Below are 26027 nucleotides of genomic sequence, written 5' to 3'. Positions count from 1 at the left end.
TTTCTTAGGACACAAAAATACTTACGAATACCATCTGTGAATGGTTAAAACTGCAAAAAAAGAAAAATGTAATCTTCATAATATATTTTGCACAGGTTTGATAATCTTAAAATCCTGAGATAGTACTGTGTGCTTATTTCAGCAATGAGTACCTTATGGTAATTGTTAGGTGCAGTTCTTTTATAAGTACTATTTCTTTGTAAGGAAAGAGACTTCTGGTAGAAACACAAATCCCAACACTGTCTTCAGCAAATTAATATTAAGGGCACTGGGAGGTTAGATTACAAGGATGACTTTTTTCTTTGCTTAGGCTAATGAATACTCTTAGAAGGTACACATTACAGAATCCTATAGCACAGGAGGAAATCCTCTTAATTACCCTACTTTCTTGTAAACAACTCGTATGTTATTGTTACATATTGACTGTTCTGTGAAAGCAGTTCTTAATTTTATCTGTTTTATCAGATTTATCAGATCTGTTTTGTGTGAGCAAGGAACAAAAATACTTTTTGGCTCTGATGCTAACCATACCGTGCTAACTAAACAGCTTTTTCCTGTAGCATTGACTTCTAAAGTCAACTAAGTAGCCAAAACATTTAGAAAATTCAAGTGAAAAGCCTTAAATCAGAACATCATTGTGCATACAGTTAGTAAGAAAGAGTTAGTATCATCAACAACGCATACATTAGGAATATATTCAGGCTGCAGTATCTGAGGTGTAAAGTGAATTTATGAAGTCTTGCCTTGTACCCTAAATTGTTTTAATATAAAGACTGATGAGCTCCTGCAACAGTGCATGACCATGCAGAACTCTTGAAGACACAATATTAAATTGGTGAAACAAATCAGTATGGTGCTATCTCAGGTGGGTTTTAAAAGCGGGCTGGATCCCAGTTTTGTTTGCACTATATTTTTCATATATGAATCTGAGCTTCAAAGTTACCAGTTGCCTGCGAGTTACTTTAAGGAAAAAACACTAACCGGGAGGGAAATTTTGTTTCCACCTTGAAACATAATTTCTTTCCTGGACTTGTATTGCTTTTTAATTTTACTGGAGAAACTGGAGACTGGCAAGTGCAAGAAACAGGATACAGGGTGGAATGAGTAAAGCACAGGGATTTCTCAGGTGCTCACTGGAAACATCTTCATGCTGTCTGGTTAATAGCTTGCCAGATTACCAGATTTAGTCAGGAAGGATTTCTTCCCTTCCTCCCTTGCAATCGAATGAATATTTGTATGAGAATTGTTTTTTTAACAGATTTCCTGCTGTTGCTGGCGTGTTCAGTATTGGTGATACTCTTGACCTCTACTGCTCTCCTGCGGTAGCATGTTAGACTTAAGAGTCTACTGTTGGTTTGCTGGGTTTGGTGGTTCTTTTTTTTTAAAAAAAAAAAAAACAAAAAAACCAAAACTTTTAAAGTTTTGTTTTATGGTGTTTAGAGGTGGTTTTATGACCCCTTATCAGTGGCAGTCTACCGGGTATGTTTTTTGAGACACAGATAATGAGAAAAATACTGGGGGGGGGGGTATTATTCCTGTAGTCTTAGTTGATAAAGGAAGCACTATAAATTCAGTTTTCTGATCCTGTGAGGCTGTGTTAAAATTCTTAACTTCATGTATCTACCATAAACAGTCTCTTTAATGACAGTGGGATAATTTTATGTCTTATAAGTAAATCAGCACTTATTCTGCAAAAATTTCTTCTTCAGTGTAGCACTTAAATGAATAATAAATATATGGTAATACCATTACAATAAACACATGCTTAAATACTTCAATAAACCAAGGCCACAATGTATTAATTTAATTTTGTATGTAATCTGTATCCAATTAGAGGAAGCAGTTGGCTAACCAAGAGTTCTAAGGAAACCTGCTATGGCAACTACAAGATTTCTTAAAGGTTTCATAAAGGGTTAGGATTAAGACTGCTGCTGCTGTGAAAGTACATGTAGTTTCATCCAGCCCTACCCTGCTCACTGCCAACCTCTTTCTTGTGTTTGCTTCAGTAATTACGCAGCCCTGAAGTGAGTAGGATCAGTGAACAGGTATTACTGAAGACTATTTAAGTGTTACTTTTCAGCCAAATCAGAGCACTGACCTGATGAGCTCCATCTTTGCCAGTGTTGATGCAACAGAAGCAGCTGGGGTTGGAGGGAGGAAGAGACCATTGTCTTTTCATCAGTAATCCTGTCTTAGGTCATATTAAGTTATGAAACCACGCTCTGAAACCACTGTGTGTTTTGTTGCTATGCTGGAGGTTTCTTCTTTCCTTTCACAGTGTCCAACAAAACATGTATGTACCTCAGCCTTTTTAATGCAAAGTGCTTCTTAATGCAGGGACTTTGCTGTCACTGTAAGCAGTCTGACTCATCCACTGGGCAAGCATCTGCAGAAATCAGATGTTGTTGTCTACATAGCAAAGTTGACACAATGCCATTGCTTACATCCCAGTTTGCAATCAGGCATCTTAGTGTAAATCCACCTTCCTCAGTGTTTTGAATTAATGTGTAATCTCATGAGTCGGAGGATCTGCTTGGTTATGTATTTTGTTTACTCACTCCACTGTGCCTAGGAAGAGCATGGAAAATGGAGGTAATACCTCCTTGAGAGGCCTTGGCTGGAAATCATCTGTCATCATTCAATACAATATGCTCCAAATTATCACAAAGCAAGTCTGTAGTAGATGCAGAATTTAAACCCAAGTTTCCTGAGTCCCCTGACAGAACACTTTGTGGCTGATAGTAGTATTTGAGGAAATGCAAATTATTTTTTAAAAAATTGTAAGACTGTACTAAGCAGAGGAATACTTGTAGATTTAGAAAATTAATTATTATTTATACATTTAAGGTACGCAATCTTACAGAATACTTGAAATGTAAGCTTTAGTTGATTCAGACTTTCTACCCAAGATGGTAGTGATTTTTCTCATTTTGAAGATATAAACAGAACTGTGAAAAGTATAGATTTTGCTTTTTACATATATATATATATATATATCCATCCCAGCAGACATTCCGGTAATTTGTTTGGAGGCTCGTGTATGTTCTGGCTTGTTTCTAAGCAACGTGTTCCATAGCAATAGGACACAATACAGATTGTCCTATACCCTAGTCATTTAAGCTTCTCAACTGACGATATTGTTATGCTTTATATTTTTGTTTTAAATGTTAAGTTTACATTTAGCTATCTTTCCCATCTAGCTTTTCATTTTCTACTTTCACTATGATGATGTTACTTCTGGAAAGAGTTATGTGTACATCATTACTGGCTTACAGACAAAAGCTTTAAATCACAGTGGTATAATTTAAAAGATTTGGAAGTCCTGCAGGGTTTCCCTCCAGAATTCTGAAGAGATTATCTGAAATGGCCCTCAGTAGTCTCCATTCAAATGCTTTACACTTATCCAGAACATTTCTAAGCTGAAACGGAAGTATGACTGAATAATTGCTTAAGTGAAACAGCCTCTGATGCATACTCAGTTTTTCTTAATTATTTTGGGTACAGTCTTAGCAGAAAAATCACATATACAATAATGGAAAAAAGAACATTAAAAGTATATAAAAATAAGTAAGGGATTTTTTTATAAAACCAAGTAAAAATAAGTAAAATACTTTCTTTTTTTAAATGATAACCTGGCATATGTGAAAGTTTTGAAGACTGAACCCAATATAACATATTCACTCATGTTTAGATGATGTGTGATTTCTTTAATGATGAATTATTTTTGTTTTAAAACTGAAAGTATTTAACATACTGTATCACCGTCTTCAAGCTGATGGGAGGCAAGTACCACGATTTTAAATGCATTTTATCTTTAAAATGCTGGGTAACTTATTTAGAATCACTTCCAACAAATTACAGGTAGCTAAATATTTTCATGGGTTTTCCCTCTCCTTCCTTCGTTCTTTGACATGCCATATAAATGAAAGGAATGCTACGTTACCAAATTTCTGACTTTGGACACGTGTGGAATGAGTAATGCCAGGTCCAAACTGGTTACCATATTCCATAACCTTCCTGAAATGTGTACCTTGCATAGCACCTTCTCTTTCTTCTACTTACTATACAAAACATTCAGTTTATTAAATTTTTAGTTTTATTCACAGAACAAATATTAGTTGAAAAGATTAACTGGTTTTGTCTCAATAATGCATTTAATGAATTACAAATAGAGTACAACACCGCATATAGAGTTGAGGGAGAAACAATCACAACTCAGGAGAAAGCAACACATCTGTCTCTGGAAAATCAACTTAGTGTAAATAACACTGTTTAGAAAATGCCATATAAACTTTTAAGTCCAAGCAGCTGGAGTTTGGGGGTGCAAGTGTAACAACTGAAAGAGGCAGTGTTAAGTACTTGATGCTCAATTTCTGCAATTCTGTAACTCATGCTGTGCTGTGAGGTTGGTCCAGAATTCTAATACAAAACCAATGCTTAGATCACTTGTATAGTCCACCTACCATCTGATAAAATACTCTATTCTACTTTACTGCCGCCCTGCTGTTCATATACTTGTATTAATGTTATAGTCCTGATGCAAATAACTAGTTATAAATTACTTCAGATAGAGGATACAATAGAATAGTTCATCTCCTGCAGCCGTGCTTCATTGCAACTAGAACGTCTGTTAACATCTATTGCTCTGTGTTTCAACCTCAACATGTTAGAGACCTTGGCTGCATAAAAGCTGGTTTAAGCTGGCAGGAAGAAAGGGAGGCTTTCTGTGTAACAGCTTTTTAATTTAAAGAAAACGGCCCTATTTCCAGCACTGTCTGTTTCCATGGCAGCCAGCCTAGCAGCCTGCACTGGAGTTTCTAGGCTCTTGGAAATTTCCAAGGGAGTATGCAGGAATGTTGGACATTACATTTTCCCATTTTTACTTGCAGTTTTAAGGGCTTAAATAGCTAATATCCACTGGATTTTAACTTTGGAGAGATGATTACATGCAGAACATAAAAAAATCTTGATGCATTATTTTTCTTCTTGCTGTCATTTGAAAGAACCATTTGCAGTCTAATGAATGCCTTCTCAATGGTTTAGTGTCTGTTTCATCTGTGTAATTGTTAAATGGCACAACTATTTGCCATTTCATAGTACCTTCTATAAAAAGATTAAATTTGATTTTCAATTAATAGGATATGTAATTAACTGTGTTAGATGTGGAATTATTAGGGCTGGAACTGTGCACAGTATGAGTTCTGGGTTTTTTTCAAGACAAGAAGCAGTGGTGAAAGCTTGTCAATCGGTGTAGATAGCATTGTTCCTGCAGGACAACTATCAATTTATTTTTGGCCTCTTTACATTCCAGTGCTTGTGATTGTATAGCACTACTTTGAGACATCTTTTCCATAGGATAGAAATTACAGATTTGTAGCAGAAATCACTTGCTCAGCTTTGATAATAGTTGTTTGTTCTAAGTGATTTAATAATACACTTTTATTTTCACTTATTCTACCATCCACCCTGAGTAAGACCTGACTGGACTGCTCTGTGCTTCTTACCTTTCAAAGGGTCTTACACAGAATGTGATGTGTACTTGCATAAGTGCCTATTTGTGCCAGCTTTCTTGCATTCAAACCAGCATAACGCTTTAGCAAGCTATTGAGGATCTGCTTGTTTTGGTTATTCTTAATCTTTATGCCCCTTTAGGGTATAGTGTATGTGAACCTGAACAGTACTCACTGTTTGAAAAGAGAGGCCATTAACTTTATAAAATGTACGGCTATATGGAAGTTTCAAAATAATAAAGTGCATTGGCTAACAGATAACCTCTCCTTTTTGTACCATCATCTCCATTCCCTTGCATATAGAAGCGTTGATTCCCTGATATGCTAACACTGGAAGAAACTGTAAGAGTGGGAGCACCAGCCTCTGGCACTCAGTTTTTCAGGTGGTAAAAAATCTATACCTCCAGTGAAGTCAGAAGACTTCTACTGACTTGATGAGAGTCAGATAACCAGATGTTCTTATTGTGAGGAGGGATTATGCATTTTGGTTTTGTCAGTAAGTACTAAATAAGCTATCTAAGATTTAATGATCATTTTATTGACTGAAGAAAATACATGGAAATTCTGGAATCTCTTCACCTGGTGTTAATCTTAAAATCATACACTGACTTGAAAATAAAAAGGAATACCTGCCCTTCCCCTTCAGTCAAAACAGGAGTTTTACTGACCTCTCTATGCGTGGCTTTTATTCAGAAGCAGTTCAAAGACAATTTCTTACAGTTGCAGTGGTGTGAAGGGGGATTCCTGCCAGATAATGTGAAGTGCAAAATATTTTGTGTCAGTTTTTAGCAACTAGATTTGCTCAGTCATGTTAACATAGCCCTTCTTTTGCACATACACTTCAAATATGAGGAACGGTATTACTGACATTAATAGTGTATTATCATATCTAAATCTTTGTCAGTTCTGGGCCTTTATTTTGGAGATCATCTTCTATGATTTTAGATGTTATGCAGGTAACTGCCTGCATAAGTGTAAAAGTGAGAGGTAAACTATCAGGCAACAAGCTGATTGCATTTACCCCAATAAGAACAATCTGTTAAACACAGTGTTTGAGTTGGTACCACCCCATGTGGAACTTTGTTTTGTAGTACCTCATGTCTTGAATTCTCCCTTCCCCAGATTCCATGCTGGTTTGTCTGTAAACAGTTCTTTGTAATAAAGCAAAAACAAAACCCCCCAAAAAAGGAACAAATAGTACAGTATAAGAACTTTGGCTAATGCCTCAGTGGGTTTTAGATTTTTTGGAAGGTATGTCCTCCTAGCTCATCCATCCTTATTAGATTTACCTCTTTTGTGTTACTGACTGTTCAGAAATCTCTTGCTGTATGGATTTCTGTATATATGATAAGCAAAGTCTGTATTAGATTAAATTACATGAGATTTAAACCAACCTGCATTCTATTCTGTAGAGGGTTTCTCACATCATTCATTCTTCTCTTTGAAGATAATTTCATCCCATTTTCCTTATTGAAAACTTGTGATTTAGTTTCTGTGACTCCCATCTTTCCTATCTTTCTGGCTGTTCTTTGAGCTGCTTTCTGTGGGTCCCCATTTCCTTTTAAGCTTTTCACAAACCTCATTCTTACTCCCTTCCTTTCTACACACTTCAGGTTCATCTCCAGTATAAAGATACAAGTCTGTCTAACTTGTTTCTGCTCAGTTGTAGGGCTCCTAACTACAATGACAATATAAAGGTCATTACTGACTGTAGCAGACCTGTAAAACAAATTTCTTTGACTAGATGTAGCTGTGCAACTCATGTACTCATGTTACCATTTCTTCCTTAGAAACATCTCTGCTTCTTACTTTTTGCCACTGTGGGAGCTAAAAGTATTTTAAGTCCTTATGTCTTTTATTGAGATATAAATATTAGCTTTTTCCCAATCTGTTTCCTTTGGAAAAGCAAAACTTTTTTTCAGCTTTTCAACTTTTTAAAATAATAGGGTTTTTATTCACAATGACTTTCTATTTAGAAACTTTAATAACACATTCAACTGCTCACTATTTAAACAAAAATCAGACACCAAACTTTTTTTAACCTTCTTAATTCTGGAGTTGTTTGCAAAAGCAAACATCTGGTTTTCATCCAACTTTGTTTCTGTTTAACCTCCTTGCTCTGATCAAGTCAAAATATTCAATGATTATCTTCTTATACCATCTTTCTAACTATGAATCCTCTCTTCTTTAGTATTCTCCCTGCAGTGCTTCCCTATTAGTCATGCTACAGGCTGTCCTTTCTTCACTATGTAATATTAAAGTTCCTGATAGTTATTTAATAACTATTTAATAAGAGAGTAACTGCACCTTCTTTTCAGTCCTTCCACATATTTATGACTTGTCCAGATACACATGGGACAGCTTCAAAATCATCCCTTATTTGCTTTGCGATGCCCAGTGTAGGTTAAGAGATGATGGGTAGACAAGTAGTGTTATGAGAGACAATAAGTATGTTATAGATATATTGGCTAAAATATGCTAAAGCTTCACACCTGAGTGCATGTGGTTTATGAGCAGGTACATTCTTACTGTTCTTCTCATCCTTCTGCTATAGTCCACTGCATATTCTCTTATTAGACTATACATTGTTTAGGGTATGGGTCAGTTTTTACTCTTTCTGCAAAGCTTAAGCAAATATCTGATCATAATTGAAGCCACAAATCATAGAGACAATACATTCTTAAATTATGTAGCAGAGTTTCCCATTACCTACATTTGGAATTAATGTTCATTAAAGAATCGGTTGAAACCAGTTGGAGAATAAGAGATAAGCTACCTACATTTTTACCACGATTTTTTGCTGAATAGATTTATTTTAGTCTCCCTCCCCCATTTCCTGGGCAAATAGCACCTATCGTGGCCATGGCCAAGCAGCATTAATTTTCAGGAACTGACAGAAATCGCATCAGTTACAAACATAAGTAACACATCCACTGGGCTATGTTTTTACAGTTTGATGCTTCTGTGGTGTAGGGCTGTGTGCAAGCGTGATGTCAGAGGGAGGCACAGCCTTTCCCACTTTCTGATGCACATCACGCTGGATGGCACAGATGGGGAGCTCCAGGAACTGCATCACGCTCAACGAGTCTGTACCAGCGTGCTCACAGTGTTCAAAGTGTCCTCCTCCTTTGGACACACACATAGTATGTTTCTAGTGCTGTTGAAAGAGGGTTCAAAACAGGACCTTGAACAGAAACTTTGGTATACTGTTTTTTGAGGGGCTTTTTGTTTGTGGGGTGGGTGGTTGGTTGGTTTTCCAAGAGAAGTTTCAGCAGCTGAATGTACCTCAGGCAGACTCTCTAAAGTACACTTTAGGGGAATATATGGAAATGCATATTAAAAGCTTTGCAGTGGTTATTTAGCTTACTTGTATTGGCAAAGTACAGTGTGAGGCCTTCATGACTTTTTGTCCTACAAACTTGCCAATGAAAACTTGAAATGCAAAAATTGCTGAACTGGTGGGATATGTTCAGACTGTCCAATGCAACCGTATGACCTAACAGTGAGCACTGTCTGTCTTCGCATAGTGGAATGCCACAGAGAAGTCTGATCCTTTTCATGTGAAAGATGAAAAGCTGTGGTCTGAGAGTCATGTCAATATCTGGATCTGGGAAAGCCAGATTAAATAATAAATTTCTGATAAAACTGCAGCCCTTTATATGTAATTTTAACAGTTAAACTAATTTCTTACAAAAACACTGTCAAGCTATGTTTTCCTGCACAAAGGCTTTGCACATCACATTTGAGATTGCAGTGATACTACTTTAGAACTTTAAATAAGTAAAGTCTGATAAGATGAAGAACAAGTATCTGTTGTCTGTAGTAGGTTTCATAAAGCAGATGGTGAATGCACTTCCTACAAAATAATTCTCCCATTTAGCCAGCTGCCCAAATTGGTGAATTAGTGAGGGCTTTCAAATTGTTACCATCAACGCTGCAAAACACTGTGATCATTCCATAGTGTGAAGGTCAATTTCAAAGTTGTTTAACTTTCCTGCTTCAGTTTATTAATATTTGAAAGCACCATACTAGCAATGCTTAGGTAGCTGTAGCTGAACCAGCTACACCTACAAAATGGGATTTATGATAAAGTAAAAAAGAAAGTCTGAGTAAAAAGCATATTAGAAATCAGAAATACCATGTACCACAAATACATTTTTTTCTTAATAGATATGTTGGTAGATACTCGCATCAGTGATAACATTCCTGCACGTGCTGTAATATTACCAGCATTTGCTTGTTTATCCACTGTGTTCCAGGTGATGGAATTGAAAAAAATACTAATTCTGATTTACTTACTGTAAATGTGTCTGATGATATATATCAGCTCTACCTTGGACATAACTGATGTTGGAGCAGGTCATTTTTCTTGAAGACCTTAAGCCTGAAATAGAGGCATATGTTTAAAACTGACTTGTAACTAGGTAAAAGATTTGGTAAACACATTTGTAGCATGTTTAGTGTTCCAAGACAGCCACATTTAAGTATGGTGTAAATTTGGACCCCAAATACAGCTGTATAGCATGGATGAGGTTCCTGCCCAGAGCAGGACACTTTTCAGAGCTTTTCAACCTTTTCCATGGCTTCCTAGTTGTGTAAAAGGAAGCAAAGTTTGAGTGAAGAACAGAAGAAAGTCAAGTTTTAATCTACTCAAGACCAAAAATACTGGGTCTGAAATACAGCAGTCTTGCTATGCTGTTTATAAATTTCTTCTTATATCATTTGAATGGGTAAAACTTATTTAGGATTTTTGAAGGGGTTGCCCATTTAGTTTTATGACTAACTGAGCTTTCTTGATTTTACAAGCAAGAGAATCCAAACCAAGAATGTATCAAGAGTTTTTTGCTTTCCTGTAAACACCACAGCAGTTAGTGAATTTCTCAGTGCTTTGTGCTAGTGCTTAGCAGTAGCCCCAGGGAAAGCAGCTTAACACTGTAACATTATATCGGATGCTTACAATTCATTCCCATTGAAATGTGCATTTCTTTGTTTTCTGTACGGCTAAGTCCTGACCCAATACGGTTGTGTTTTGGGTTTTTTTCTTAATTCACACTTGTATAAAGCTGGTGGATTTTTAAAGTTGGGTGTACAGTTGCATAAATGTGTGTCTGCGCACACTTATCTGCATTTTTGGGGACAGATTAGGTCAATTGGACTTAGAAACCCACGTGGTTTTCTGCAGAAAGATTTTAAATTTCTCTACTCATGCTCTGAACTTCTTGGGAGTGTGTAGCTAGCTACACTACACCATACGCCAAACCCAACCTAGGAAGTGCTGCTGAAAGGAGTGTGTAACAGCACAATTTGAGTTTGTTCAAGACTTCAGGCAGCACAAGTTTGCACCTACTAGTAAGAGCGTAAGAAGAGGTCACGGCTTACCTAGAGCCACGTGAAATTAAGCAAGACCAAAAATAAATCATTCAAACTATTATAAAATAATTCTTCGGTTTACTTTTTACAGTCATTTAATATTACTTGGAAAATACAACTCATTACTTACAGCAGGTATTTTCAAGTTTCCAGAGGAATCCAGTACATTTTGAATGACTTTCCATCAGTTTACCTTTTACTGTTGTTACTTTTTCATTGTCCCATCTCTGTCCTGTGCAATTCTTGTGTAACAATATTGTTAAGTCTGAACAGAACTGTCATGCCACAGCCCTGAAATGTTTGTATTTAAATTCTCAATTTTTGTGTGACACAAGAAAATAATGTCCTTGTTTTCAGGACTTGCTATTCCCAGTCTTAATGCTTTAGGCAGAAGAGTATCCTTCCTGTACTGTAGAACAGGAAATAAGCTGGTTCCTTTTAAATTCTGAAAACAATGAACTTTGTCCTTACCCTAATTTTTTGGAAATTACATTCATTTTGATGTTTTGTACAGTGCATTAGTTTGTTTTGCTTCCTCATGAAATACAATGGGAACAGCATGTCATAATTGTATATCCATAATAATCTATCAAGGCAGAATTTAGGACTGTAAATATTACATCTTTAATATATTTTTTCTTGACCAAGCATCTTGACCACCTTTTGTTCAAAAGATGAAATTTCACATTAGGGTAATGCCTACATGTGTCTAAGAAACAATGAAGCACTGTGATAAATTGATACAGAAGCAAGGGGAAGAGAACAATAGAAGAAACAAACAACTACTTTTTTATTTTATTTTATTTTTTTTTATTTTAAACCCACCACCCCCACCCCTCCCCCCGGGAACATTTACAAAAAAGCCCTTATCTTTGAAAGTATGAGGCCTTTATGTCTATGTCCTCCCCTGGGGTTTGTGCAGTTCCTGGTATAGTATTTAATGTGTCACATTGGTTATTCTTACAGTAACAATAAGATGAGAATCTTTGTACACTTTATTAAATGTAATGAAACGTAAGAAGTTACTTCTGAAACTGTAAACAGGTTTTCCAAATTTGACAGTATTGGATTTATTTGGTCCTTTAAATAATTGTGATAACACATATCTCAATCAGGAAAACAGCATTTTCTGATGTTTGGAGAGAGGGTGAGGTCTGTTCCTGATTGTATGACTTTTTTGGTGTTTTTAAATAAGCCAGGTAAAATCTGGCTTCTCTTCAGTTTCTTGTGTGTCAGCAAGATTTATTTAAATGTACAATAAGACTTTATATTTAAAAAAAAAAAAAATCCTTAAGGAAAAATGATCAACGAAACACATACAGCTTTTCTTTTAAAATGCTCTGAAAACAGAATCTCTATTTCAACATAGTGCAGTCATGTTTAAGTTGGTTTAAGACATGTAAGAAGGCTATACAATCATTATGTGTTGTAGTTTATGGTATAAACTCTTTATACCTCACTATGTTTTCTTGATTCTGTTATCTAAGACTAATGTTACTAGGGGGAAAAGAAAAAAAAAATCCTAGATTTAGATGTATACGTAATACATCTTATGAGGCCTAGTTGATAGGAAACGTGGACGTATGTATGAAATACAGTCCCTTTATCAGATGTGACCAAAAAGCAACAAACTCTAATATAGCTAGGGATTGGAAGCAGTCACTCCAAATGACGTTAGCAGTTGATCCTTAATGACAGGTGTCTTAGAGGTTATTGTCAGGTCTGAATACATATAGAAAAAATATTTCTAAAGTTGAAATACTTGGTATCTTTTGAATAATATTTTTGTACTTTCAGAAGGATAGTATGCTTACATATGAATGAATGATTGTTTTCTTTTGTCAGTACTTCAGCTGAGGCTACAACAAAGACGGACACGAGAACAGCTGGTGGACCAGGGCATCATGCCACGTAAGACACTATTTCTAGTAATTTGTGTTACTATACTGTATTAATTATGAACTGAATATATAAAATGAAGATAGGCATTTCTGTGAGAATCATGAAGAATAACTTTATCATTTGAAAAGACTTGTAGGATCCTTTTGGTAATCTAAATGAGCACGAAGTAAATTCATCATGCTGAGCAAAGGTTGCAGTTAGAATAGCTATTGTGATGAAAAGGCAAATATTTGCAGACATAGTCTGATTCTCCTTTTATTTTCTCTCTTCAAATTATGATTAATCTTACTGAAATAAATTTCTTTATATAAGGGAGCAGACATCAATAACAAAGCCAGCAGTCTTTAAAGAGTAGGATGGCAAGGGTTGCTAAACAAAAACAAAGGACACATAGAAGTTGTGACTTATGCACTAACAGATACATCTTCAGTGTTAAATCCTGCATGATGGTAGCTGTGATGTTACAGGACATGAGGCAGTGGGTTAGGCTAGGTGTTGTACACTGCATCAGGTGACCTAATGCAGAAGCTTCTGTGCATAGGCCTTTCTTTTCGAGTATGAATACCTTCCAAGGATATGAGAAGAGGCTTTGGTTTTTTGTTTGGTTTTTTGTGGTTGGGTTTGTGTGTGTGTGTGTGCATTTGGGGTTTTTTTGAAAATTTTTTTGGGTTTAGAACATTTTTTCCAGTTGCCAGAAGTTCGTGATCAACTTGCCACATCTGGACAACTGTCTAAATTGGTGTTGAGTTTTGTATTCTTTACCAAAACAAAGATTATATAGTGATAAAAATTAAATTAATGCCTTGAGATGCTTCTTTGGAGGAGTTAAGTTGCTGCTGATCACCGTAGTGTGAAGTGTCTCACTAAGGCAGCAACATCACCAAGTTCATAAATACAGTTGGAGACGTATTTATGATTTCAGAATTCTGTAATGCTGAGCTTCTGACTTTTTTGCCTGGCTGCCTACCATCCTTGATAGCTATGCAATAAGTTATCAGTTCTTCAGTAAATCATTTTTATCTCTAACTTTGTTCTACTACTGGAATTTAATTGGAGATCATACTGCTTTGACAAGCACATAATGTTTGTAAATTTGGATATTTGTTACATTTGTATGTCTGAGCTCACAGCACTTGTATTTTGAAAGTAAGTAATTGGCATGCTTTATGCAACTGCACTTTATTGCCGGAGTCCATTTTCTCCTTTATTGATTTCAGTCTGTTAGAGATGATGGTTGTTGCAGCAGCAGCACTTACGATACCTAAAATCAATTTAGGAATCACAAGAAAGTCCTCCTGAATGTGGATATTTAGTAGCCTAGCGGTCAGCTGCATTTAACTCTTTCCTTAGAGGTGTTTTGGTGTTCCTCCACTTGGGCTCCCAGTGACTACAATTATTTAGTATAAGGTTTTCTGACTTGTTTTGGAGATCAGCCTGGCCTCAGAATGAGGGGTGCGCAGGAAGCATCGAGAATCCCTAAGTGGATAGTGTGGGATGAGACTAGCTTCAAGATAATAGGTCCAAGTTGTCAAAAGATTCAACTGTGAAATGTGATGTTTCTTAAAACAAACAAAACCCCACATATCAAAATTCTGTCAAGTTATAAATAGCCCAGTGTACACTGGTGAACTCTAGCCTGAAAGCACAGTATCTTAAAGCTGATCTCTTCTTGAAGGTTTCTGAGTATACAGCAGACTTCAGATTGCTTTGCCTAAAGCATCTTCACCTTCTGAGGTCCATAGTGTTGATCATCTTCAAGAACAGAATGATCTGTTTCTTTTTGAGTGAAACCTGGGAAAAAACTTTGGAACTGTCAGAAAGTGTTAAAGATTGTGTTTTGCAGTATCTTATTTCTGCCAAAAGTGTGGCGAATAAGATGGATTATGCCTGCTGCCATTTCACTTCCTTTGAACAATCCAACTGAGATGAAGCACTCTACAGTTCATATTATTTCTAGCTGAATAGTGTTTTTTACTCTTTTTTGGCTATTTAGCAGCTAACCATCATTCTGTTTTCTAATCTGAACATTTGGGGCTTTTACAATTTTTTTTAAAAATCAGCACAAATAGTTTTTAAGGGACTGTCCAGTTCTCTCTAGTAACAGCAAGTATGAGGTATAGACAGATAGTAAATACAGTGGAATAAATGAAACAGTATTTTGGCATTGTGAACCTTACCTCATAAAATTTCTACTGTGGAACAGTTTTGGTAAATAGACCGCGGTGTACATAGTGAAAAATTTAACTGTTACATCATAATATCTGTTAAAATCAAATATTCCAAGTATTCTGTCTAGGAGTGTTGCTCATCTCTGTTAAATATAAGTGAATACAACTAGGATTAGTCAAATGTAAGCCTGGACAGATGCAAATGCAACTCAGATGGTGTTAAAAACCCATATTCACATACTGATTAGGATGTTTCTTTTGGAAATCACTTTCTGTCAATTTAACTCTTACTCTCCCTTCACAGCTTTGAAAAGTCCAGCTGCATTCCATGAACAGATAAAGAGCCTGGAGCGAGCCAGGGTAAACCACTTTGTGTAAACTTGTTATTAACAGCTGAAAATAGATAATCAGTTGTATGCGATACTAAATTCTCTGAGTGCATGAAAGAATTATTACCATTACAGTAATAACATGTGCTTTTATCTTGGAAGAATACATTAAAATAAAATATTGGTATCAAATCTGAGAGGAACTTCCTTAATCCTTCACAGATCGTGGTGGGGCAATAAACTTACGGTCATAGCATAATACATAGTTACCTCCAGTTAAGTATAGGGTACTTGGGTAAATTACGCTTGTGCAGTATTTCTGCAGCAGATCTATACTATTGTGATTTTCTGTGGTGGTATGGGATCAAATCCAGAAACATTCACAACTTGTTTGGGGAAGATAGAAATTCATTAGCACTGCTTAACTGATAGAAAAGCAGAACAAAACAAAACAAACCCAACCTCTCTACTGCCCATGTTCTAACAGCAATGTCCACCTCTCTGAATGCAACTGCAAATATTCATTGATTGGACATCAGTGATCTATCAAACTACTTTGATTTTTCTAGTAAACAGTAGTTAAATGCTATTTCCTCATTTCTTTAAAGACTGAAAATTTTTTGAAGCACAAGATTCGCAGCAGGCCGGACCGGTCTGAGCTGGTCAGAATGCACATCCTCGAAGGTATGTACCCACCTGTATGTACATTTTCAGCTGCTATGAGAAGGAACTTTGGTTATATGCTCGGTTTTCTAGCTGAATTAGGCTTTGATATGAATTATTTCTTAAGGTTTATATGCTCTGTTTCTCTACTTCTGCAGTGTCTGTTGTGATCTGTATTCTAATCCTGTATAGTAATAGATACATCTATGGCAGTGAAAGTATTCTCAACTGTGTACATATTTGCAATTGCATATTGCTTTTATTCTATAATGGTAATTATACCATGGTATATGTACATGTAGTGTATACATTGCTTCAATTTCTACTTGTACCCTAAAATAATCTGACAGCCTCGTACTTTTCATCCATCACCTCCTCCCCAAACAATCTTTAAACTTGACTTTTACCCTGCCTTGTTACTTTCCTTGTTGCTCAGGTCATTTGGAACAGTAGTCTTTTTATGAATGGGGCTGAATTACTGTGTTTTACCATAATCTGAACAAATAAAGAAATTGCCAAATAACTATAATCCAAGTCAATTTAATAGCCATCAGATTTCAAAACGTGCACTTTGATACCAAACCCAGATAGGAGTCTCCATATTGATAGATCACATCTGTATTGACAGCCTATCTCTGTATTTTCATTGAAATACAATTTTGAAGACCCAAAATTGTGCTAGAAGCTATTTTTAAAGGTAAAGTTTTTAAGATGTTTGTCAAGAGAGAATCCAAAAATCAATGGATTAATTAAACTTTTACCATTCAGATTATAATTAGCATTTATTTTATATTCCCTGCTTTATTGTTGGACATTATACAAATGTTCACCAAAAGTAGTACTGATGGTAAAAAAGAGGTTATATTTATAGAAAAACATGATTATGGGGATGAACAATATCTACTCATATAATCTTATTTTGGTTATTAATTTGAGAATTTTCAGAATAATACTTGCCTGCTTTTGATGAAAGTGGAATAGTTATTGCAAAGACAAGACGATGTTGTTTGTCATGAAATTGGAGAAAAGATAGAACAGAATATTTAAATCAATTTATCTTTTTAGAGACCTTCGCAGAGCCTTCATTACAAGCCACTCAGATGAAACTGAAGAGAGCTCGGTTGGCAGATGACCTGAATGAGAAGATTGCTCAGAGGCCTGGCCCTATGGAACTGGTAGAAAAAAATATTCTTCCTGTAGATTCCAGTGTTAAAGAAGCTATTATAGGCAAGTAGAAGTCCCACAGCTTCTATCTGTTATATATATAGCATTGTGAAAAATAATAATTTAACTCTTGAGGGTAAAGTTCACTAGAAGAAAACAAAGTTTATTACTACTTATTCTTTCAGCTTCTGAGTCCTAAACTGTCATCATTTAATTGAAGTTATCCTATTTTTATTTAAAACTAAGTTAGAATTATATAGTTGGAGTATAATACTGTCTTTGAAAAGGCTTGCTTCTTAATAAAAATTATTACAAAATAACCAAACGTAGACATTACTCAATCTGTCATAGGTGTCTGTGTGCACTCCCCATGTTGAACATACCTTTTAATCTCTTATTAAAACAACTTCTGCTATGCACTTAGTTTTATTGATTCCTTTAATATAGCTGTCATTATATTAAAAACACAATAAATACTTACGTGCCATATGTTTAGATTGTGCTGAAAACTGGTAATTTTCCAGCAATTAGCTAATTCTGCCACCAATGTCTAAATTTAATTTGTGTAACTAAAAAAAAAAATTGTTTTGCTTGTTTCTTTGTAAACATTCTAGCAGTTGGACAAGAGAATTATCCTCAAGCTTTGGATGATTATTCATTTGATGAAGACAGCAGTGATGCTTTATCACCAGATCAGCCAGCCAGCCAAGAATCCCAGGGTTCAGCAGCTTCCCCTGGTGAGCCAAAAACAAGTGACTCACCATCACCAGTAACACCAACTGCTACTACGTCAACACAGGTAGAGTTTTTAAATGTTGAAACAAAATCTTCACAGTATGTTCTTTGGTCTGGCACTATAGAAATGGGGCATAGTTTCACATGGAATGAATACATTTGCTGTTGCAAAGAAGTGTCTGGGACTCCCATTTGCTGTTTGGGAGAGTATAGACTAGAACCCTGGCTTAGCTGTCGGCAATGATGAAATTCCCATAGACTGTAGTAAAGCCATAAATTCACTGAAATTCATTATGGCCCATAGAAGATCTACAGCTTTCCCAGAAGTTGTTTAAAAGGTCATATCCATGGTTTACTCCAGCTGTTATTGATTACTTAATGTCTGTCTTCATTCTGGGGAAGGTCTTGAACTCGTTTAGAATTAAACTTAGCTGAAACAACAACAGTTGACGTCAATTCCATTATCTCCAGAAAAGTCCATAAAAAATAAGGTTTCCCACATAATTTAAATGTTGTCTCCTGAAGTTTTAAAATAGTGCCTAAGGAATTGACTATTTAAGAAATGAAAATAACCTTTATGTTGATTTTTCTATGAGGTTTTTAGTATTTTCTCACATTCCTTACAAAGAAAGGAAAGTAACTATGTCTGCCATGGCAGATAAAATGTTGTCTTTATATTAGAGCATTTAAATGTGTGTGTATTTAAAGAACAGTGCGTTTGAATGAAAACACTTGACTGTTTTCACAAGAATTGCAAATATAAGTTTTGAAAGAGAACTCTTCTTAAAACAATTTAATTTCGTGATTGGAAATGGACAGTAAGCTCGCCTACCCTATTTTTAAATACGTTATAAAAGTGCTTGTGTAAAATAATTTGCCAAAACAGTAATGAAACAAACATCATGTGCTACAAATTAATTTCTTTTATCTTCTATTGGCTAATGAAAACACAGGGTTATATGCATAATCATACAGTAATCTGGATGCTCTCTAGAATATTTTGTACAGTGCTTGCTTCATAGGTCTTTATCTTCACCTTTGAGTTAATCAGTAAGTTTATTCATAAAATATATATGTATTTATTTAAGTGTTACTATGTTTAGCTAAAATAGATTGTTTATGATGTTTTCTGACATACCTTATCTAGTAATTTTAAACTCACTAACTTAAGCCCAGTTAAGAGGAGAAGGGTTTGCTTTTAACTAGATTTCTGTAACTTTCGTGGAACTTTTTCTCTAGACTGAGAAAGAGACCCAAATTAAGGCTCCAGTAGAGGGAAAGGCAAGCAAAGTCATCATATGTTGTCTGACGGCAACTAGCTTCAATGGTCAGCAAACTCCAAACTAGCCCCCTTTAACAGTACTCACCTCCACTCATGAACAGCTTGTTCATTTGAGACTGACAGAGCTAAGTAAATGACAAATTGTGCTTATATTCCAAGCTATACTTGCCTAGAGGAGCCACTAGGTTGTGTTTATGTGTTGAAATGACATGTTCTGTAGTTATCTATAACTATCTACTATTCTATAGTAGATAGAAAAAAGTAATGCAAAGTTCATATTCAAAAACAATGCTGGAAACAAAGTATGGCACATCCATTTTATTTCATTGTTCCCTAACATACGGATTAAGATGTGAATTGGGTTTTGTGTTGAAAGAATGTAATTTGTGTTGAATAAATTGAAAACAAACCACATGAAATTAGATTCCTAAGTAAAGAGTTAGGTTTCTAATGGAGAGTTAAATAAAAATACTCAAAGCAATACATGCCAAAAGCTTTTCAAGTAGGAAGCATAAGATAGATATGTGATTGCAGCAACAAAATAACAGCACTTGAACTTGATTGAAAAAGCCCTTCAGATAGAACTTCAATCCTTTGCTTATGGATTTCATAACATATTACAGCTACTTCTGTGCACAGATCTAAAACGTGAAGTTGCTCTTCTGCAGAATAAAACAGATGCTTACCTTGTTGTTCCTTTTGAAATAAATAATAACAGCACAGCATGTCTCTACAGGAGATGTGTCTGGGAAATTGCTCCTTCATTCTTTTAATTTCCTCTGACAAATTTTACAACATAAAATACAAAGAATGTTTTGAAAACAGTGGATTGCAGCCAGAGTTCTTTTCAAGGCTTCCTCCTCCACGCATTTCCAGGCCTCAGAGGATGTAACATAACTTTGAGAACCTTCAGCTCTAGTTGACTGATGACCTAAAACTTGCTTTAACCTGATGTATTTGCATCTGGTAAGCATTAGGCATTTTATACACCACCCTAAACAGATCAAATTGTGGTGTTCACAATTGTGAAGACATTGAACAGTTATCTTCTAAACAGCTGAAGTATTTTGCTTGATGAGACAGAATATAATGACAGTTTTCTTAATATATTCACTGTAGCTTGGTGACCTGTTAGATGCTTGTTTGCAGTTAGAAGGTCCAGAAACCATATTATCTGCAATTGGAAATAGAAGATCTGTTCAAAGAAAATAATCTTTACGTTACTTTATGAAGTAATCAAGTTAAGAAGTTGAGACCTGTTAATTTAGTTTTTTAATTTAAAATTTTTTCAAGTAAATGATATGCACGGTTCATTGCCTCATCTAACACTTGCAAGTTAAATTGGGAAGTCTGTAAAAAGCTTTGTATTTCATGTAGCCATTAATCCTTTGTAGCTTAGGATAACAACTAATGTAAGGAAAAAGTAATTTTCTCTATGGCAAGATGAGAATGTTTAACACCATGATTTTCAAACAACATGAATTAAAGATGTGGGGGGTTTGGTGTTGGGGTGGGGTTTTTTTGGTTGGTTGGTTTTGTGTTGTGGTTTTCTTCTAAGTTATTAACTTTTCCATTTTAAAGAATTTTGTTGTGCTGTCATTATGGAGTTGTTTTCGTAGCCTATAGAGGGTTACTAAATAGTATGTTTGAAGTCAAGTTATTTGCTTGGGTTCAAGAAGGATCAGAATGAGGGATGGTAAAAGATTATGTAATGAAAAAGCTGAAGTATCAAACCTTTAAAATACTTTTTAGTTGGGACTTCAGGAAAAGAAAATTTAAGAACCAGGGAAAATCATGAGATCATTAGAATTCTCCTGTGCTTTATGGTAATACTGTACAAGACAGACTAAGTGCTTTTTTAAATGTTACTGCTGTAACTAGAATCAGCCTTTTAAACTTGATAGCAACACGAGTGCAGTATGTTGGAATACAGCATCCAGAACCCTTTTTCAAAGGGTGAGTCCCTCTAAAGTCCCCTGCCAATTCTTATGCAAGTCCAGCAAATCACAGATACTGTAGATATCAGATGCTTTCCAGAGCAAACACTTTGAAAGTTGGATATAAAAATAGAGGCATTTATATCTTCAGCCTGCCACCATAAACTGACACAACCCCAAGACTGGCATGTGTGCAGTGTTTCAGTGACTACGCATGGCGTACTGAATCTTGCAATGTAGTAAAGCAGTATCAGGAGCTTTTCCTCTGGATGGCTGCACTACGGAAGGATCAAAACCACTATACAGTTTAGATAGGTTACGGCAAGCTATCTATAGCTGCCTGTTGGCAGCTGATGGTTGGAGATGCAGCAAAATGTATAAAAGAAACACAGAGATAGAAGGGAAAATTATTATAATTTAATTGTAGGCAAAAGTCGGAGAGCTTAGTGCATGTAGACTGGCAGCTTGATAATTGCCATCCCAGAAATACAGACGAACCAGGACATAAAGTTGCAAGATGTGTACCAAGTGTTTTTAAGCAAACTGATTTAAGTCCTTTGTGGTACAATCTCATGGAAGAATCGTAGAGCACAAGAAGAAATGAATTAGGGAGAAGTACCCATCTGACTTAATTAGAATGCAAGGTTTTAGAATGTATTCTGAAGAAAAAAGATATTTACTGATAGGAATAGAAGGGAAATGGATGGGCTTGACATAAGAATGGGTCACGTAACAAAAGATGGAAGGCATAGTCAGCACAGAGTTGGATTGTTGTTATGCAGAAAGAACTGGTTGATCTGGCTTTTAGGAGAGAAATGTAACTCCAATAGAATGGAATAGTTCTTATAAAGAAAAATACACAACACCTCTCCTTCCCATGAAAAAGAAATGTGGAAACGTGGGGACTCTGACTCAAGAGAGGACTGAAGAGGAGGATGGTTGGGGTGCAGTGGTCAGCAGTAAACTGACTGTGACCTACTGTGTCCTCTGTAAAGCTGCAAGTATGTCAGAAGAGATGATTCCAGCAGAAGTGTAATGCCACTGTAAGGATCCAATGAGACCCCATATGGGATATCCTATACATTTCCAGTTACTTATATCCAAGAAAGACTAATGAAAACTGTAACACAAACAGGAAAGGATGATCAGAGAATGAAAAAACTCTTTTATGAGAAAAGAATAAAAATCCGTTTGGGTAGCTAGAAAAACAAGGACTAAGATCTGTTTATGTACGCAGTCTATATCCCATCAGAGGGATATTCACTACAGAAGGAAATGGGTTTTAAATCAGAAAACAATTTCAGCACAGAAAAAATTGATATGACAAAGTTAAGCTCAGTGAAGTTTGGTTGTTATGTGGAAAACTTTGGGGAATTTTCTGGTAGGCGTAATGGTGCCAGGAAAAGAATAATAATAAAGTCCTAAGTCTGTATGCAATTTCCTAAGTTTATAGAAGAAATTACAGATGTGATGTTTGTAACAGCAAGGGAACAAACTTGGTGAAGTTCAGGCTACTGGATTGTACCTACACAGTAATATAATTGTGCTGTCAATCAAATACAGAAGAAATGCACCTCCTGGCACAGTCAGAGGTGTGGTTGCCATGAAAATACAATAGGAAGCTGTCTCTTCAAAATACATCTGCTCTGCTGCTGCGTGATCATTCTGAAACAAAATGTTTGTTTTCCTATGTTGATGTTTGACCTTCATGAAGGAGAGGCTTTTCTGACAGTACTAGTTTGAGTGGTAAGATTCTCCTTGTTTACACAAGATTCTGACTTCACAAACAGAAAACAGCGAAGGCTTCAATTCTATAGGAATAAAGCAGTATAACTTCAGTAGGCTGCTTCAGTGTATGTGTAGTGTGTCTAGGGTCAACTTTTATTGTTGCTTAAAGCAAAGTAGTAACAAATGGTGGTATCTCCGCTAACAATTGCTAACAATGCATTTCATTTTTCCTTTAATTATTTTTAACCCTTATGTCTTGTTTTATTTATAATTAATAAAATTGTTTGAACTATTTTTCGGTACTTAATTGCATATAAAAGTATAGAAATTAGTTATATTCTTAAAATCTATAATTCTTTGGTTGTAGAAGCCTTCATATATGAAACTTGTTAACAATAACAAGAAAAGAAATTTAATTGACATAATCTTTTCCTGTAATTCTGACTGACTACCTTGAATAGAAGACTTCTTTTTTTATCCTTATGCCAGGAGCAAAAGTACTTTAATGACAGCTGTCAGTTCTAGAAGACTTTTGCAATTGCTAAGTTAAGAACTGTCATCAATTAGTTAATCTGATTCTGGGCTACCAACCAGAGACAAATACATGTTAGGAGCAGTTTAAGTAAAATGTTCCTGACTTGAATGGGTGAGGTTACTTCTGAAGGTCCTTCCAGCTCTTTTTTATGATTTTGTAAGAAAGACAGAAAGAAAATGTTTTCATATTTCTTTTTGTTTTCATGTATGTTAAAAGGAGAAACAAATGCTGCAAATTAAAACATGGTGTAAAGGTTATGAAAAAAAAGCCTTTCCTGGGGGCTTTTTTGTATGTTGTTATAAATCCTTTTTGGTTGTCATTCTTTTTACCTGCAGAAAAAACAATAATAATAATAATAATAATAATGAAAAATGTTAATGTTGGAAAAATATTTATGATATACTACAAAAATTGATATTAAAATCAAGTGCTGTTTTGCTTTGGTGAAACTAGAAGTAAATCCTATATTAGTAAAAACAGATTTTGGATATATTTACATGTGGTAGTTAAAATGCAAGCTAAGAAGTCAAGGTAAGAAACCAATTTATCTTATTTGCAATATTTGAAGTGTGCCAAAATGTACACAAGAGTCCTGTTTTTGCCATTCCTCCTAAAAATATTTTGTGAATTTGACATGATAGTAAATTGTCTTAACCTTTTCACATTTTTTCAATTACTCAGGTGGTGGATGTTTTTAATGTTTCTCTTTTTCCTTATATTTTTTTAATACTAGTATCCACCTTTAACCTCTCCAGTTCCTGAATTTCTCAAAACTCCCTCTACAATTGAACAGCACGTTACACGTTCTACTGCTGCAACCACCCTGACCACAAATACTGTATCTGCAGCAAAGCCTGGGCCAACGTTAGTAAAGGTAGGTATTTGTAATAATGGCATCTGAGGACGATGTTCTTAATCTATGTCCTTTTCCAATGCTGTGTTTAATGAAAAAATACATCAGTAATGTTATAGTGCCTATAACTAACAACAACTTTTATTAGTGTTGAGGAGAACATACTGGGTTGTTGACTGAAAGCTTTTGTATGCTAAGATCAACCATTAACACTTGTAGGGACTGGCTCATTATTTCAAGAGGTCCTTACAGTACAGTTTACAACATTTTTCAAGCAGAATTATGCATTATATTGCAATGGAAGTCTCTAAGAAATAAGGAAATAGATTTTTGCAATATTGAGTTTCTGCTTTCTGTTGGTAAAATTAATCTTTTCTAATGTAGTTTTGTACGGACAATAATTTAATAGGAACAGAGGCAGTCACATTCATAGCCTACCTATAACCAAACTGGTGAACAGCACTGCTTCTTTTCTGCAACTATTTTCTTAGTTCATCTATTGTATAAGCAGAATGTACTATGTGAAAGAAGTTACTGTATCCTTGTATTTGAATATCAGAAGAACATATTCAGTTCTCTTTTGACACTGACCTAAAAAGCATGGAAGAAAGCGTGGAAAACTTTCTCAAATACAATTAGAGAGGGGGTTGTGTTAGATGTCATCTATAATATTTCATTTCAGCAACTTTGCCCATGGTCTCCAGCTACATGAAATTAATTCTTAGTTAAATGTACAGGGATGACCTCTAATAGTCAATTTCTAGTATAAATTGGACTATATCCAGTGATATCACCGGACTTGTACCAGCTTAATTAATGCAGGACCTTAATGACAAATTCAGATATCCCCCAAAACAGGCTATCTGTGTAATAGATGTGCATGGATCAACACAGGATTGCTGCTTTGATACCTTCTGTATGACTAGGTAACTGCCTTCAACTTTTCACTCAAAATAATTTCAAAGAGCTTGTAAAGGAAGAGAGTTTTACCACGTGTGCAGGTATTCCTAATAAGGATACTGCTGAAAGTTTCATACGAGTAATCCTGTAATCTATAGGACTGCCTGTCCATGCTTTTAATCTAGACCTGTAAGTATTTCTGATCTGCAAGTGTTTACAGATATTTTAAGATACTAGTTCTTACTTGTACAAAGTGCTAAGTGGCTTTGAACTTACCTGTTTTAGAAGAATGCCTCTTTGCAATGACAGGTCATGACTAGCAGAATCCCTTAGCTTCATTTGTGCCATCTATTAAAAAAACACTCACAAATTATGATTTGATGACCCTTTCTTGTGCACAGTATAAGCCTGCTGGAGTACATTAGCTTTTTCAAGGATGGTAAGCGATCCTTTTGGGCAGGTTTGCAGGGATAATTGTATTCAGCAACTCTTTGCAGTAAATGTGTTCCTATATGCTTTATCTTTGTACTTTGCATAACTGCTTGTAAATGAGATGTCTGTTGTAGTTGTTTGAATCTTTTCCATCCATGAACAGCAAAGCCACCCAAAGAACCCAAATGATAAGCATCGGAGCAAGAAATGTAAAGAACCTAAGCCAAGGGTGAAAAAATTGAAGTATCATCAATATATTCCACCTGATCAGAAAGGTGAGAAAAATGAGCCACAGATGGACTCCAACTATGCTCGTCTGCTACAACAGCAGCAACTCTTTTTGCAGCTGCAGATCCTGAGCCAACAGCAACAACACTACAATTACCAGACAATTCTACCTGCACCACTGAAGTATGTGAAGCATTGTTTGTGTCCTTTAAAGAAAAGATATATACATCAGTTATAGACTTTGTGCTTTAGAAGTAAATGTGTTTTGCAAATGTTAAGAGACAGTTGGAA

General features: G+C 35.5%; 1 protein-coding gene across 7 annotated transcripts in view; it reads left to right on the top strand.

The window, feature by feature from the left end:
• MRTFB (myocardin related transcription factor B) overlaps positions 1-26027 on the top strand; it is an 84828-nt gene that overhangs the window by 40080 nt on the left and 18721 nt on the right. For 6 of the 7 annotated variants that reach the window (XM_049835554.1, XM_049835555.1, XM_049835552.1 and 3 more), the window contains 7 exons: positions 12726-12791; positions 15255-15310; positions 15888-15963; positions 17008-17169; positions 17721-17905; positions 24057-24197; positions 25672-25919. In XM_049835554.1, the coding sequence (XP_049691511.1) occupies positions 12726-12791; positions 15255-15310; positions 15888-15963; positions 17008-17169; positions 17721-17905; positions 24057-24197; positions 25672-25919 (934 nt within the window). Of the gene's footprint in view, positions 1-12445; positions 12646-12677; positions 12792-15254; positions 15311-15887; positions 15964-17007; positions 17170-17720; positions 17906-24056; positions 24198-25671; positions 25920-26027 lie in introns of those variants that run through there. The other variant, XM_049835559.1, reaches the window with a different exon arrangement.

Source organism: Accipiter gentilis, chromosome 33 (assembly GCF_929443795.1).
Source record: "Accipiter gentilis chromosome 33, bAccGen1.1, whole genome shotgun sequence".
Classification (NCBI taxonomy): domain Eukaryota; kingdom Metazoa; phylum Chordata; class Aves; order Accipitriformes; family Accipitridae; genus Astur; species Astur gentilis.
The sequence above is the reverse complement of the archived record's forward strand: the minus strand, read 5'-3'. Positions and strand labels throughout refer to the sequence as shown.